The 18,092-nt window shown below is 38.7% G+C and overlaps 1 protein-coding gene across 1 annotated transcript in view; it reads right to left on the minus strand.

Annotated features, from left to right (window-relative positions):
* KIF16B (kinesin family member 16B) overlaps nt 1-18,092 on the minus strand; it is a 124,096-nt gene that overhangs the window by 63,414 nt on the left and 42,590 nt on the right. The window contains exons 14-17 of the mRNA XM_053461300.1: nt 16,206-16,257; nt 14,812-14,949; nt 5,601-5,683; nt 3,870-3,958 (exon numbers count right to left, since the gene is read on the minus strand). Of these exons, the coding sequence (XP_053317275.1) occupies nt 3,870-3,958; nt 5,601-5,683; nt 14,812-14,949; nt 16,206-16,257 (362 nt within the window). The remainder of the gene's footprint in view (nt 1-3,869; nt 3,959-5,600; nt 5,684-14,811; nt 14,950-16,205; nt 16,258-18,092) is intronic.

Below are 18,092 nucleotides of genomic sequence, written 5' to 3' on the forward strand. Positions count from 1 at the left end.
AGGGACCTGCATTTACGGCAAACGTCACTCAAGAAGTGTGGAAAATTATAGGTTCACATCTTGCTTTCCATACTCCCTACAGACCGCAGAGTAGCGGGAAAGTGGAAAGATTAAATGGCATAATCAAATCAAAGATATTGAAAATGACACAAGAGACTGGTCTAAATTGGGTACAGTGCCTACCCATCGTACTTTTTGCTATCAGACATACGCCAAAGGCGTCACACAAACTGACCCCACACGAAATACTTTTTGGAAGTAGCCCTAGGTTAGGACAATACTTCCCACAACAGTTGCAAATGAATTATGAAACAATGGCAAAATATGTTATTGCTTTGACTACTCAATTATCTAATATATATACCCAAGTTTTCTCTTCTATTCCAGATCCCAATATCCTCGAAGGTACTCACTCTCTATTGCCTGGAGAGTGGGTGGTCGTGAAGAAACACGTCCGATCTACTTTGGAACCGAGATTCGAGGGCCCTTTTCAAGTGCTACTAACGACTCCTACCTCAATAAAAGTTGAAGGGAAACCCACGTGGATACACGCATCGCATTGCAAGAGAGTCAAAGGATACGATCCTCCAATCAATGACTCCTAGAATGCATATCCTTTGCAAAAGAGTGGGCATCCCACTATTATTATCATTCATTTTCCAACATACATGGGGAAAACCAGCCCAAGCTATCAGTCACCAGGGGGGTCGGGTAGCCATTACAAGAGATGCAAAACAAGCAGGTCCTCCCATTTTTTGGTACAACTCCAGTAGCACAACAGTAGCCACATACTCATTCCAATTTTGTCACATTATAGATTGTGTTTCTAAACGCTACACCAATGTATATACCGGGGTGATGACACAAGAAGGGGATACCACCGACAATTTTGACCCCGGGTATTGTGATGTTCAAATAGGAGAATGTGTTGGGTACATATGCTATGTTGGAGGGCAATGGGGGGACGACTGCAGGTATTGGGGCTCTGTTATAACTAATTCAGGAACCAAATGGGGATATAAGCCCCCTGAAGCCCTAGCCCTCAAAGATCAATATGGTAAATTATTGCTCTCACGAATGACTCTCATATCCACCGGAACTGGTGATAACCAACGATACACCCTTACTATAGAGAATCCCCGGCCAACTGATGCTCGAAAATATATTTTCGGGATTTACAAATATGATTTCATGAGCGGCAAGGCCCCCTTCTATCTTAAAGATATGTACAATAGTTTAGAATGGGAAGAGCCACAAGGTAAACCATCAAACCAACCAGTTTCGAAACCACCGGAAATTCCATATGCTGTTCTGCGCGCCATTCAAAGTATGATAGCTATAGCGAATCCCACTTATGATGATACTTTAGCCATAGAAACTGGATATAATGATATTAATCTATGGCTCGAGTGGATGAAATATTCTGCTATTAAGCACAATAAGTCCAATTGCTATGTGTGTGGTAAAGCCCGTCCACATCTGGGTACAGTACCCCTACAGTTGCCCTATCAGTCACTACTATGTCTGTTGAGTCTTTATACCAATACCAGTAACAAATTCACCGAATGTGAGAAATGGAAAAGAGAATATCCTCTACTAATCGAGGCTCCCAAGCTCAACGGAGGAATTACTATATATTCTGGCACTTATATTTGTATTTCAAACACCAAAGGAACAGGCAAATTTCTTGGTAAATTCTCTAATGGTAATTGTGCTGAATACAGCAATTTGACCGGTCCCCCCACACAGAATCAAGTATATTCTCTAGGAGACGAATTAAAGCGCAACTCCGGAATCGATCATCCATGGGCCGAATGGTTTGGCTGGCTCAAAGGATGGAAACAAGCTCTGGTCCAGCTGGGAATAATTTTACTGATTATTGTGATTATTGTTGCTTTTATGCTATTCTGTGTAGTCCCTTGTCTTCAACGCCTATGCGATAAAATGTTTGCAGTAGGCGAGACTATCCCGTTAATGCTTATGTACGATGACACGATGCCAAGCTTTGCATCTTTTTATGAAACACCATCTAGTTCGATAGTTCCCCCTGACAGTAATCCCCGCCCCGTGTAGGGACATATAGATCCGAGGGACATGTCCAAGACCTGAAACCGGGATTTTATCCAATAGGGATAATTTGTCGCCACTGCAGGTGAAGAGGATGCGGGATCATGTCCGGTAGGATCTGTCAGGATTAGGGACAGTCGGCCATCGTATATTCAAGGGGGGACTGTTATGGAACCATTATATATATCAGCAAGAAACGCTTATTGCTTTAATGAATATAAGCTGGCCTCGACCAATAAAGGGTTACACCTCACGCAGATACGTGAGAGACGCAAGTAGCAGTGTATTCAGTTATCTATATTTTACTAACCGCAAGCGCCATTCTGGCTATATCTAGTTGCAGGAAAGTATCTAATATTTGCTTCTAACTGTTTTCTTCCTTTCTGCCTATTTCCGCATAGTTTCAGGATTAACCAATTAATAAGCTTTACGTAACCTGACGTCCCTTTTTATCTGGACACTATATAATCTATAATATAAACAAAATAAAGCAGAGTGATTTTGGACCTGACCCAGAGTGTGTCGTGTGTCTTATTTTTCTCTCCGTGCACGTACATTTATATTCACATAATTTGGAGCAGTTCAACAATTGAAGAAAGGCTTTATTGGAAAGCATCCAAAACAGTTCAACTCTTGCAGACACAGGCTGCACATTTGTAAATTAACAAATTTAAGAAAAAATATGATGAATGTTCCAGCACAATGCAGGTACAGACTAAAACAATTTGTCAAAAAGAAAAGCCCTGACAAAGATATTTTACTAGATTTACTGAGGTTTATTAGCTTGAAGGGATCACATTTCTCCTCCTCTTTATTGCAAAAGAGGTGGATGGGCTAGTAGACAATTAAAAATGATTCTTGAGATCTATTCAGCAAAAGTATTTTACTGTAGGTCTCCGTTTTCAATAAGGATGATTTAATAAATATCCTGACAAATGCATATGGTCTAAAATGGACCACTGACCTTGGCCACCGTTTATGGCATCAACAAAAATGTAACATACAAAAAGGTTTGAGAACAACTGCTTAATAGGCTGCCCTACAGAGCGTCCCTACACAGGAGTGTCTCAAGTTTAGCTTACTTGTGCCACTGGAAGAAACATCTCCATCGACAGATCAGAACCGAAACGTGAGGCAAACTTCCTCTACATGACAGAACCAACAATGGTTGAGTGGTTCTCAAGCCTTTATGTATATTATTATTTTCTATTAACATTCGTCCACATAAGCAGGATTTGAGTTGGTTTTAATACCAACCAATATCACAAGGATTAGACACATCACACTTTTGAAAATGTAAGTATGCTCATGGTGAGAAACAATGGTGAATTCTGCTATAATAATCTAAAGATATTGGGAGAACAAATGGCAGTTACAAAGATAACTCCCACAACCGACCACCATCAACATTGGTCTTCATGAATTGTTCATTATCCTATGCTCCCAATACAATATCATACACCTGCCATTGGCATGCAACATCAGTAACGTATTTCTCAACACCTTTTTTCCTTTTAATCAGTTGAGTGTTCATGTGCTTACTGCAACTGGAGCTAATAGAGTTAGGGTGTGGAGTGGTGTGTTGTGGTCACCAGTCGCTGTAATAGACCAATTATTCTGCATGCTCTCTCATCAGCAAACAACTATTAAATGCAGGTCTTACGAGCCACGTATTTGCTTCTTGCAAGAACTGATATATTTTTTAACAAATATATATATTTATATTTAATCTTTATCATGGCACCAAATACTATAGTTTGTTTCTTAGTTCTACAAGAGATGAAAGAACTAAGTTTACTTACCCAGGATTGTAGAGCATTACAGTTGAGAGATTTTCACAAGATTTTGAAAGATCTGTCATTGATAAACTGAAAGTAGACAATAGGCCACTCTGCAAAACAAGCAGCATATGCAGAACATTAGCATTAGAGTCAATTTCCGTTGCAGTTAACACATATACTCATAAAGAGATCATTTACATTAATCTAACTCCATGCAGAGCTAGTGGCACAGAGTCTCTAGTATCTGGGTTTCTTTGGAGCCAACCTCTTGCATTGACTCGCAAACATATAAAAGAAACTCATGGTGATGCTCTCCTTAGCTAGGCTTGCAATTACCTGCAGTAATCTGGACTCGGTACAATGCTGTTTTTGCTATTTGCTAATATAAAACAAAGTTCTTAAAGTTTGCATGTAATATCATGTAAAGGGACACTGCATCTCTAAAATTTGGATGAATGACCACCTAGCTTTGGAACATGAATGGATTAGATACAAGGTGCAGTTGTGTACTTTTGCTACATTACAAGGTAGCGATTACAATTTCTATTAGTGATCCATAAGGGTGGTGCAGAACCTAACGAAAGGTTGTATTTAATGCAAGGGAAAACATCCCTAAAAAAGACTACCTTTGTTTTGAAAATAAATATATCTTGTTTATGATGAAAAACAGCGTTTTGCATTGGCAAAGTCCATTACCTACTCATAGGGCTTGCTTTTTATAACTCAGTGAAAGCATTCTGTCTTTTTGTAGATAAAACACATCATTTTCACTATTAAAACATTAATGCATTCATTGCCCTTAGATACTAGGATTCACCACTCTTTAGTAATTTTGCTAATTTAATTGGGTATAATAATTCTCTTGTTTTATTTTATCTCTAATAGCCAGTGTATGAACCATTAAATCAGGTTTATTTGGACTTTTGCTGAGATGCACACAGATCCATTAAATTGCTTTTGCTTTAGGTAAAAGAAGGAAAGAAGACACGGGTAATTACAGAGAGACGCTCAATCATTTAAAGGAATGTCTGTGATTTTCTATAGATTTAACTCTATCAACCAGTTGAAAGAAAGCACTTCCGAGAAATGCATTGTTAGTCTCTAAGGGAAAAAAAACTAAAAAGGAGTATATCAGAGAACCTTTCTGTTGCTATATAAACTCCCCATATGGCAATGCCCTTAGATCAATAGATACGCTGTACCCTTAACACATGACCCTTAATGATGCACAGAGGTGGCAATGTGACGGATTCGGCGAGGAATAACTCGGCTTTCATTAGGGAAACAGGCAGAATACCATTCCTTTACTAATGCTATGAAAGCAGTATTGGGTAGGTGGTGAGTACATCATTATTTCAAGCTGCTTCTTCAAATAGAATAAAAAAAGGACAGAACAATTGTAATGTGTGTTTCTAATGCTTGGAGTTCTAATTCTATGTGTTACGTAGTTGGCAATTGGGCCAAGACAGCTGTCTCACCTAGGTGGTGGCACTCGGCCAGAGGTCAGTGCATGTAACAGACGCTGAAACATTAAAAGGTGCCCACCTAATACTCTCTCCCCTCATTAATTAAAACCCACAAAATTATAGAAATTAATTTATTGTTAAATAAAAGTGGCAGAAAAGTGGAGCTCTTGGAGACTACTTCTCCCATGATCTTCCAAATGACAAGTGTTGTTTCCTCAACGTATAGTCCTTAACTCCATCATGTTGTGTATTTCTTTGTCTTGTTTTTTAGTAATATTATCCATACCTTCCTCTTCTCCCTCAATTTCGCAGCTTCCTTGGGATGATTGAAGCGAAACATATTAGTCCTTCCGAGTAAAATAACAGCACCTTAAAAAATGAAAACAGGTACAAAGTCACAGAATGCTTATTGTAATACCAAAAAAACGAAATTGTCTTCTGTTTAATTTGCTTTCTTTGCTACTAACGCAACAGGCAAACTACAAAATAAAGATATTTGCTTGTATTTAAACAGAAAAAAAACTTCCTGCTTTGATCCCACCGCAACCATAAATTTTGTTGTTTTATTTATTCTTTCTGGAAAGCATTGACAATAATTGATTCTATGGTTTATGAGGCTGAAACGAGAGAAAAAAAATGAAGGAAAAAAAAAAAACACTTAGGGTTTACATTGATGACACCAAGTTAAAAAGGATATTGTTATTGTTACCTTGAAATACTTCTGACCTTGACAGCAAGAACATTTCAAATGTATTATAGTTGTAAGAACCACTAATATTCACTGTAAGTCTGAATGAAAAAACGAACTTCTTTGTCAGTCATTGATTTTGTCAATATCTTTTGCGTAACTAGATGGGAAAAACCTTTGAAAGGGACCGTTTCTCTTATCAATGGGACATTGTGCAAGCAAGTTGTCTTCGTACAGTGCTACTTGCTTGTTTGCAGGACACTAGTGTGCAGTTTAAGTAGATGGAACGCCATTTTATTTTTGTGTTCGGCGTTCTAGGATGTCAATGTGGGCAACACGTTTTAACACTGTTCTTTCGAAACTAATGTATTACGTTTCTTTTCGAGGTATGGAGCTCCTTTATATGTTTTTAGCTTAATAGACAGAACTGAGTTCATGATTGGATAGATTGTAAGGTCATTTAACCTTTTTGTCTCTAAGTGAAAATTGTTATCTTTTGCTATATATACCAATAAATAATAATTACTTGAATGACTTGTCAAGGAGGGTTCAGTTAAAGCTCTTTTTTTATTTATAAAAAAGGCAAAAAGACCAATTTTTTTTTATATCTGAGGATGAACTCCACAGTCAGAATTGATAAATCTAGTCAAACCTTATTTGTTGAAGGCAATATGGAATTCCTGGTCCGTTTACGGACTATTCAGATATGAATGGAGCTTGCCAACCACAATGCGCCTGTAACATGAGCTTGCAAGCCTTCTCAAGCGTCTTTTGTCAGTGACAGCAGCACGAGATCACCCTACCGTCGATGCTCTGAATACCATGTAAGATAATCAGTAGAAGCAATGGGAGTGCCTGCAGCACACGCGTAGGGGTCTGAACAGTCCGCTGTGTTCACCAAGCCAGCGCTGGAGCTGACTGGAGGTCAAACAAAAGTTTGGCCAAACACATGTCTTGCATGGAAAATAGTTGTGGGGGGTCAAGCAAAGGGCAAATGTATATGAGGCATTCTGCAGAATCCACCCATACATTCGCAAAGGAGAGGAAGTTTAAAGAGACCACACATCTCCATCATATCCACTTAAATACCCATGATATGCATAGTTGGTTGTTTTAAAAAGTAACCAGATTATCAGTTTCAAAAAAGGATTCTCTATTTTTTTTTTGCATCAATACAATTTGATTTCTGCATATAGACACAATCCAGCAACTCTAGATTGAGTTCTATGGATACACTGCTAACATGTAGCGCTTTCCTGCTGAGCCGTAAGAACATTTAATACTTGCTTTCCGTAAGCAGGAGAGTGTCAGAAAGTGTTTGGCCAGCAGGCATTTTTTAATCATGTTATGTTGCTGGGCTACTGAATTAATACCAAACGCAGGCAACGACTTTATTGCGTACTTTATCACTGCAACAGAAACATCTACATTCTTCCAATTTGAATAATCTTATTTAGACCGTTGTTTGCACACAGAAATAAACAAGAAAATTAGGTGCTAATTCTAGAGATAAATGCACTTTTGAATCTACTTATAAATACACTTTCCAGTTTGCATATATTTGTTATGCAGAACAAAAATCATAATTGTTGGATTATCGTGCATTGATTAATAATCAAACCTTAAATTAGTGTGTGTAAACATTTAACTCTACTCAACGTTCACAATAAATTAATGCCCTCTACTAACAGGGCATTTTACCCATAATGCCCCTGCATATACTGTATACAAAACACAAATAACAGAAACTACACTTCTGTATCAGCCAACGTCTTCTGTTTTGTGGGTCCTGTCCCGTTGGGAACTAAAGAAGGCACAGTACTGAGGAGCTATATAAATTTTTTTACAATTTGGCATTACATATTTTATGTAGAAAGCTTATTTACTTCTCATGGGACTGTACATAAATTAAATACATACTATTAAAAAAATGCACACTGAGCATTGTTAAAACATGAAACACAACACATTTTGGTATAGAAATTGCAAACTGCACTTAATTCAGCCTGTCAAAGGCCTGCTGTTTAATACTGCACTGGAGTCTTCTCTTGTTTGATAATAAAACACTCACAGGGTTGAAGTCTGATCTGGAAAAATCTAAAAAACGTTGCTATTACTCGAAACCCTACATGGAAAAGCAATCAACACATAAGCACCAAATATGCACAAATATGGAAATAAAGTATCTGAACTTCAATGACTACTCTGTGCACAGAACAATATGAAGAGCATTAGCAGTGATCTCTTCCATACAGCAGAACAGAGATCTAGAACTCCTTTTTTATTTATTTACAGGAACATACACTCACTGGCCACTCTATTAGGTACACCTTGCTAGTACCGGGTTGGATCCCCTTTTGTCTTCAGAACTGGCTTCATTCTTTGTGGCATACTTTCAACAAGGTGCTGGAAAAATTCCTCAGATATTTTGGTCCATATGGACATGATTGCATCACGAAGTTGCTGCAGATTTGTGGGCTGCACATACATGATGTGCACTATTGGATTGAGATCTGATGACTGTGGAGGCCATTGGAGTACACTGAGCTCATAGTCATGTTCAAGGAAACAGTTTGAGATGTGAGCTTTGTGACATGGTGCATTATCCTGCTGGAAGTAACCATCAGAAGATGGGTACACTGTGGTCATAAAGGGATGGACATGGTCAGCAACAATACTCAGGTAGGCTGCCACGTTTAAACAATGCTCAATTGGTGCAAGGGGCCCAAGAAACTGTCCCCCACACCATTACACCACCACCGGCTTGAACCGTTGATACAAGGCATGATGGATCCATGCTGTCATGTCGTTTACACCAAAGTCTGACCCTGCCATCTGAATGTCGCACCTGAAATCGAGACTCATCAGACCAGGCAATGTTTTCCAGTCTTCCATTGTAAAATTTTGGTGATCCTGTCCGTATTGTAGCCTCAGTTTCCTGTTCTTAGCGGACAGGAGTGGCGCCTGGTGTGGTCTTCTGCGGCTGTAGCCCATCTGCTTCAAAGTTCGATGTGTTGTGCGTTCAGAGGTGGTATTCTGCATACCTTGGTTGTAAAGAGTGCTGCTCACTGGATATTTTCTTTTTTTCAGACCATTCCCTGTAAACCCTACAGATGGTTGTGCGTGAAAATCCCAGCAGGTCAGGGGTTTCTGAAACCCCCATCTGCCACCAACACCCATTCTACGTTCAAAGTCACTTAAATCCCTTTTCTTCCCCATTCTGATGCTTGGTTTAACCCCTTGATGACAATTGCCGGTCCGGGCACGTCACCGAAATTCAAGTCGATAACGACAATTGACGTGCCAGGACCGGCACGTCTTTAAACGGGTGCAGAAAGCGAACTATTTTCGCTTTCTGCACTGAAACGGCGTTGCTGTAATGCCTCGACCTCGAGGCATTCAGCAACGCCATGATCAGCACAAAGGGGCCATCTCTGGCCCCTCCCCGGGGCGTCAACATCCGCCATACTTTGTATGGCGGCAGACGCCCGTTTTAAAAGCGTTTAGGAGGCGATCAACGATTTGAAACAATGCTGGTGGTAAAATGTGTGCATGCAAAGAGTTAAAATACCAGCATTTAAAATACCCTGTGGTGTGTAGTCTTGAAAAATATATGGTTTTGTTGGGCACACTGAAATGGCCCGGCTCAAAGATGTACCAAATAGGGCATGGGCAGTGGATCCCCAAATGCCAAAGTTCAACATTGAAAATGCGCATGCCCCAAATGTGGCCCTTTTGCCCCCAAACAGCCAGGCAAAATCATTCATGTGAGGTATCGCTGTACTCAGGAGATGTTGCTGAACACATATTGTGGTGTTTTATGATAGTGACATATACCAGAACCTGTTTATTCATACCTGAAGTAAAATGTGTGTGAAAAAACAAATGCAAACAAATTACTACCATAAAGTTTGACAAAGGCTGATGGTCGAATAAGTGCTTGGAAAGGGTTAAAATACTAGCATCTGGAATACCCTGGGCTGTCTAGTTTTCAAAAATATATGACTTGATGGGGTAAATTGCATTGGCCGGGTTCAAAGATACCCGAAATGGCACATGGGGGGGAAGAATTACCAGATTCGGAAAAAATGGCTTTGAAATAGCAAAACGCTACCTGTACTTATTGCCCCATAATGTGTAGAAAAAATCAAAAAAACATAAAAACATTGGGTATTTCTAAACTCAGGACAAATAGTAGAATCCATTTAGCAGGTTTTTTTATTACCTTTTATAGATGAGTAAAAGATTTTTCAACTAAAAGTTAGAAACAGTCATTTTTTTCTAAATTTTTCAGCATATTTTATACTTTTTTTAATAGTTAATAATATGATACAATCAAAACAATGTCATCTAAAGAAAGCCCTTCTTGTCCTGAAAAAAACAATATCTAATGTGTGTGGGTTCAGTAAACGGGAAAGAAGAAAATTACAGCTAAACACGAGCAGCGCAGAAATGTTAAAAAGGCCATTGTCACGAAGGGTACAAAAAGTAAAATCAGCCTTTGTCACGAAGGGGTTAAACTTCAGCGAATTGTGTTGACCACCTCTACATGCCTAAATGCATTGAGTTGCTGCCATGTGATTGGCTTATTAGCTATATGTGTTAACAAGCAATTGAACAGGTGTACCTAATAAAGTGGCCAGTGAGTGTATAAACTATAGTTTTCTTCATGTCTGATCAAGGAACATGTGGAACTTTATGTTGTCCTAAAACGAATAACGCTCTGGGAAAGGCAGGTAATCTTTTAATGTCCTGGTTCATGATTTCTGACCATAGTTTGCCTTCCAACCACTACAGTAAGAAGAGGAAAGACTCCAGGGTAAACCTGCAACCAAATTCACAGATATCTTCGCTTTTACAAAACAGGGAGTGCTGGATAAACATTTTATCCCACATATTTCTAAATTTTCCTAACAAGAGTCAAGCTCAATGTCGGGTGAAGAAAAAAAAAAACACATGGAATGTAAACATTTCATTGGATGCTTCAATTATTAGTACAGTCATCATACCCGTATTAAATTCACCGAAAATGTCTATTAATCCTCCATAAATGCACAAGGATTTGTAACAAAAGGTCACATTCTAATTAATATGTGCTTTTAATTATCTGGACATCAACTGAAGCAAAGAAATTAGCAGTACAGCAAAAGATTTCTGGCACAGCAAACAGGAATTATAAGACACCAATTAGAAAAGAACTTAATTAGAAAACTTTATTACAGCCTCTGATATTCAATAAATAAAGACCTCCTCGATATTCAAGGAAAAACACATTTCAATTAACAATGTCCTCACGTATGTACAAATACTACAAAGTTAACATGATTTAATACCTGTAAACAAATATTTTCAATATCTTAGTCCACTGCTTTTTTATAATTCATAATATGATTACTACTGTTAAGTCCCAACTCATTTGCTAGACATGGCATCTCTAAAAACAAGATACACCATTTGCAGTTAAATGTACTAATTTATTTGAATATACGTTAACTGTTTTAAGCAGAATTTTAACATATTATGGACACAGGTCCAGTAGGTCTTCACAGTAAAAGGTAAAAGCCATAGGGAACTGTAGCTTCTCTACAAAGTTTATTCACTGCGTGAACAGGAGCACAATCAACACCTTTGTGAAAGTTTAAAACATAATTGTCTGATGTGAATTTAGTTGTGATATTACCTATTTGATCTATCTTGATTACCCAGTAATGACTACTAGGCACTGGTGATCTATGAGTGCTTAATTATAACAAGATTTAACAAGAATACAATTTCTATTGGTTGGCCATGCATGCATTTACCAAAGAGCTATCAATCTATTGTGAAGGCTGTGGGTTTGTTTTGGTCACGAGTATTTAATCAAACCACTGCAGAAAGTCATGAACTGAATGCACATTTATTTTGGCATATGAGAGTTCCTGGTACTTTATCAAGTTTCAGGCTTCAAGATGTTTTTCTTGACTGTCATTTTTCTCATCTCCGTGACTTTAGAAGAAATAGGAATATACGAAATCGAACCAATATTTACTGCATAAGCCCTGACCATCCAACTCTTCTTACCAAACCTCTGCCGTCACTTCATGCACTAGATGTAATCTGAAAGCAATTCCCTTTCCTTTTTTTACTAGCTATTGCTATTTCCAGCTCATCTCACTTTCCCAATTACTATTTTTTAGTAAAAAGAAATCTATATGGTTCCCCATCTGTAAATGAAATTTCACTGACAGCTCCAATGAAAGTCCAAGAGAAAGGCTTACAAAAAATAAAAAAAAAAGAATAAAGAAGCAAGAGACAAAGACTGGAACAAAAAAAAAAACAGAGCACAAAATCAAGGACCTTCCAGACTGATCTTCCACACATTTATGGTCTTTAATAGAGAATTATAATTTTTATATATATATATATATATATATATATATATATATATATATATAGATAGATATATCTATCTTACAGTAATATTATACATTACTTGGACTAGGCATGTCTGCTGCATAGATTATGTATATGGTCCATTGGCCAGTATTTAAAGGTCAGGTTGAACCAACCTCAAAGTGAAACAAAGTCTATGCAGGGATTTCTATGATTCTGGGGTAGGAATGCACGAAGATAAATTTGTGATAAAGATAATACAGAGAAATACTTTTCCCAAGTTTACTGAGCATTGATTTAATCGCCTTTGTTTTTGCCTACATATTTGGATACAGGAATCTTATGCCCTTAAAATACAAACATGAGTTCCACGACAAGCGTTCAAAATCAACTGTATTACTAGGTTATTGTATTACTGTTACTGCTTTCTTTGACGAGGGGAGGTAACAGCTAACATTTTGGAACAGTCTATATGGTTTAATATATTTAGAAGAAAAAGAGAAAAAAAGACTTCCTTGTAGATCTCTGTGTATGTGCTGTTCTTCCAAGTCACTGATCTTTCCAAAACGGGAATCTTTTATCAGACATCTGCCAATTATATCGCACAGCCCGAGGAGGTTGAGTAAAGCTATCTGTAGCTTCAAATGTTCCAACAAAGCCTTTCTATCAGTTCAGCTAAGTGTGATATTAAAAAGACTTACAGGATAGGAAGAAAATGCCAGAGGGGCAGTGTCTGAATTACGAATTACAGCTATTGGGGTATAACAATTAAATATGTCCCTAATGGAAGGGGTTGGGGGCATGGATGAACTTTGTATTAAAGTAATTTTAGCAGTGTATGACCAGGACTGGTTTCCTGCACGGTTTTCCATATGATACAAGACAGAACTCAATCATTCTTTATTTATTGACAAAGCTTAAATGGGAAATAAGGAGTTTCTTCAGGGTCAGAGAAGTAAAATATTATGCTGCTCAGCTTCTTCACTTCGGAGGGTTCTTCCCGAAAACATGTTCCTGGGTCCCTACATATGCATTCTCTGGGGATTTAACCCAGCAGTGAAAGAGAGAGGCTTAGCAGCTCTGCGGTGGGTTTCCTTGCATGACCCGCGAGTCTGGAGTATACATTTTCCTGATCTACAATACATGGTCCTTTTTTCCTACACATTCCATCAACCACGGGTCACCAGCATAAGTTATAAAGTGAACTTTGTTAATGTATGCTGGATTTCATGGTCTCAATTGGGATCCACTGCTGACCTACACTATACATATGGTATTGCAACAAAAGAAAATAGTCATGTGAATGAACGTGGGGTTTATTTGCACTCCGATCTTAAAGGAACTTACCCCAACGAATGCCATGTTTATTTTATCAGTCAGTAGACTTGTGCATTCAGATTCATACAATCTGCAAATTTACTGACTCTTGTTAAATTTGGTGATTCGTGAGAAGCCTCCCCCCAAAAAAGAGGCCACACCCCCATGAATCAGACAAAAACAAAGCACAAAGCGCATAATTTTCATCCTAAATTTGTGGGTCCACATTCACCGACACTCTCACTCACTTGCATATTTGCGCACACTCTCTCACGCTTTCTGAATGTTTCCCTACCTTCTCTGCTGATCACTTCCGCATCTTCTCCCTTCTCTACTCTATCTTCAATCTTCTATCTTTTTTCTTTGTCAGCATCTCCCCGGACATAACCCATAACTCCCGTGAACTTGGCGCAGCTGTGGTGATGTCTTCCCCGATCATCCAATCAGGGAAGAGGATGTCACCAAAAGCCTCAAAAGCAGTGACATCCTCTCCCCTGCTCCTCTAATCAGGGGAGAGGATGTCACTGCTAGCGCCGTCATATCGCCCTCCGTTGCAGTGAACGAGAATGTGAGTGTGAGATTGAACGTGGAGCCTGAGCGATTAATTTTGTTCCTGGATTAAAAATGTACCCACATTTTTCGCCAAACCAAGTGGGCAGGGAAGGAAATTTGTTGCCATAAACGGAATACGCCCCAGTGCACAAAGCAAGGTCCATAAAGACATGGTTGGATGAGTTTGGTGTGGGGGAACTTGACTGGCCCTCACAGAGCTCTGACCTCAACCCCGTCTAACACCTTTGGGATGAACTAGAACGGAGATTGCGAGTCAGGCCTTTTCCACCAACATCAGTGCCTGACCTCACAAATACTCTACTGGATGAATGGGAATTCCCACAGAAACGCTCCAAAATCTAGTGGGAAGCTCTCTGAGAATAGTGGAAGCTGTTATAGCTGCAAAAGGGGAACCAACAAAATAGTAATGTCTATGTATTTAGAATGCAATGTCATAAAAGTTTTTTTTTGGTGTAATGGTCAGGTGTCCCGATACGTTTGTCCATATAGTGTATATACATATATAATTTGCCATGAAGTGCTTTTGGTGAGTATTTCGAAAATCTACCTTGGTTCAGCTGTGTTGGTTCAAGTGCACGAACTCCATTTACCGAACACCGCGCTTCATTAAGTGGGATCAGAGTCACCGTGCTATTTACGTTTTCAAAAATGCAATGTTCGCTTTCCAAATCAAGGCCATGGAGAACTGGAAATCAAAAAGGCACAGATTGGGAAAAAAACATATTAAAATAGACATACAGGATCCAATGCATAGCTGCGTCATGACACAATTACTTATATTAACATATATCTCATTTTATTAGAGTAACAAACTCACAGAAATCGTGTCACTGCTAATAAATCTTAGATTTTCGGCTGATTTAGGATACTTGAGGAGTATATGTATTATACATTTGTACAAAAACCAAATGTGGTGTGGAAAATAAAGCAAGACAGTTTGAAGGAACTTAATACAGGGTCACTCCAGTGGAGGTCCTCTCCTGCACTGATGTTACATCCGTTTCTGGAATAGGAAGGAAGTAAAAGGGATGGGCGAGTGGTTACCACAGGCTAGCTCAAGAAAGTCTCTCACCTTGTGGCTGCGCTCCTGGGCCAGACTGGGGATGATAAAGTGCAATTTATGTTCATGCAGTGTGTCGCCGGGCATATCCAGCCAGCGGCTGCACACTGCAGCACCTGATCTGCCACTGGGGCGGCACAGTCAGGAAGCAGTCCGTTGGGCATTTGGCCAGTTTGGCAGATGGCCAGTATGGCGTGGGTGCCCCTCCTGCCCCATGGAAGTTAAGTCAGAGGCAGTGTACAACATGATCTAATTTTTCAGTGACTTCAAGAGACAAGAGCTAAATTTACAAATGCTGTCTTAATGAATTCCAGACGATACTGCATGAGAAAAGGTGTTCGTGAAACATGCTTAATTATGAGCAGCTATAAGGCACACATACATATTACACATGCATGTTAAATACAAGTTAAAAACAGACTCAGTCCTATTTGTTGAAGTCACATCCCATCTATAAGACATGTCATTCTGAAATATAGCAGCTTATAATTAGTGGATGAGAAATATATAAAATGTGTACAAACATAAAAGTTTCTCATGTTTTTTATTAGGACTTTAGTGAGTACAAACGTTTGCAACGTTCCTTTTATGTGTATAAAGTAAAATTTTGCTTTACAAAATATGCTTTAAAGTTTTATACTTAAAGAAAACTGAATATGAAGGAGAGGAGCAGTTTCAATTCACCAGCTTCATTATGCATCTCTAATAACAACAAAAACAACACACAGGTATAAGGCTATATTCATCACTAGTAACAATCAGTATAGGCTCAGCCTAACCAGACCCCTCCGCTATATATAATTGTGCTAAATGTGTACATTTCCGAGCGCTTTTTTTTTTTTTTTTTTTTTTTTATAGAAAGACATCTTGGTTCATATTACCAATGTCTTGTTCCGAGGCAGCATCTTCTCTTCCAACATATGTACGGCCCTCCTGAAACACAGCGATATAAACATTTATAAAAGTATGTATGTTGGCAGCTGTATAACCCAAATATCACACTGGTGTTTAATTTAAACACAAACCCTACACGTGATTATTTAGGCGAGGGTTTTGTACGCCTGTAAATATTAAGGGTAGATGCTATGGACATCACATAAGTTTGGCGGTAAGTCTGAAAATTCCCAGAGCTCCCTCTGTCAGGAACTTGAACCAGCGCCTGTGAGCTCCCCGTTCACATACAGATGCCGACACTAAGACGATCTGTGTTCGCTGGGATTCCTACGTACTGGCCTTGCAGTAGTGTGGATCCTGTTTGTTTTTTGGTTTTGACCCCTTGCCTTGGACTTTATGTTCATTTTCCTGTCCTCTATACCTCTCACAGTGTTAACTATCAACTCTAGCTATGTTACAATATTATGGACTACTTGACTGGGACCAATACATCATATTTAGCCTATTGCAATCAACATAAGTTACTACTTTACATTTTTTTGGATGCTCAATTTAAAAAAATACAGAATAAGCAAATGTTCAGAAAAAGGACTTAACTGAAACATAAATCTAGTGATAAATTCCTTGTGTCAGATTTAAAAAAAATTCATATGAAATTGGCACTCTGTTATTAACATTTATAATTCCAACCTTCAGCAAAAAAAAACTAGGTTCACTGATTAACCAAAACTGACACTTGCGAATATCAGTTTCTAATAATATAATTGGCAAGGAAAAAATATGTAGCAAGCGTAGACTGAAAAGAACATATTAATGTATTTTTACAAGTTACAGCTAAACTAACTCCTTTGTAGGAACTTGGTTCTTGTGCGCCAAGTGGAAGGACAAAATACTTCAAAGCTAATCCCTTTTGCCACACCAAGGGTTAAAGAGATATTAAAGTGACATTTTACTCAAACACTAATAAGAGTTAATTATCTGCCCTAAAATCCTGATGCTGTAGACTTTAGCAGTAATAAAATGTACTTTTTCCACGATTAGCATCTTTAGATTCATATAGCCGCCGGCTCCTATGTAAGATTAGCAGCGTTTACTACTAGACAGCTCCATCTTTTTTCAATTCCATCCCACATGACATGTTTTGTTTTAAAGTAGCACCTCCTTAACTTTGGTATATATACTATGACTTCTGCTGGAAGGGTTTTTGAGCAATGGTCCATAAAAGAAGACAACGATGGCATTCTTAAAGGGACAGTCTAATGTCCCTGACAGCCGTGCTACAGAAGAACGCATGTTAGAACACTCGGTGAGTAACCGTCTCTGTGAGTATGTGCAATTTTCCAAAACTTAAAACACTTACCACACACAGAATCTGCAGCCATTCTACAGAATCTTCTCTTTCTCCAAGATCCAACATTTCTTGCCACCAATTTTTGTTCAGTGGCAGTACACTACTTGTGTTGGAGTATTCTTGTCATTGATTGACAGCTTCAGCAGCCAATCAGTGGCAGGAAAGTGCTCCCATTGCAATAAATGGGAAGACTTCACACATGTTCACTGGGGGTCTAAATAGACCCGTTCTTGCAGCATTCAGCAGAACCAACGACTGGGGTGAGTATACCACGTGCAGTTCAAGTGAAACTCCTAGATTCAAGTGAAACTCCTAGAGGGCACTTATAGCTAAGGGAAGGGGAAAAGGAGCAAATGCATTTGCAAAATGGATCACACGGAAGTTTAATGGGGCCACGCTCCTATAATATGCATTAGAGTGAATATGATGACTGCAGCATCCCTTTAAGCATTGTGTGGACACATTGCCTGCCCTTGTGAATAACCAAGAAATTAGTCATCTTTAGCATGAAACAAGTTTTCTT

Source organism: Spea bombifrons, chromosome 3 (genome assembly GCF_027358695.1).
Source record: "Spea bombifrons isolate aSpeBom1 chromosome 3, aSpeBom1.2.pri, whole genome shotgun sequence".
NCBI classification, from domain to species: domain Eukaryota; kingdom Metazoa; phylum Chordata; class Amphibia; order Anura; family Pelobatidae; genus Spea; species Spea bombifrons.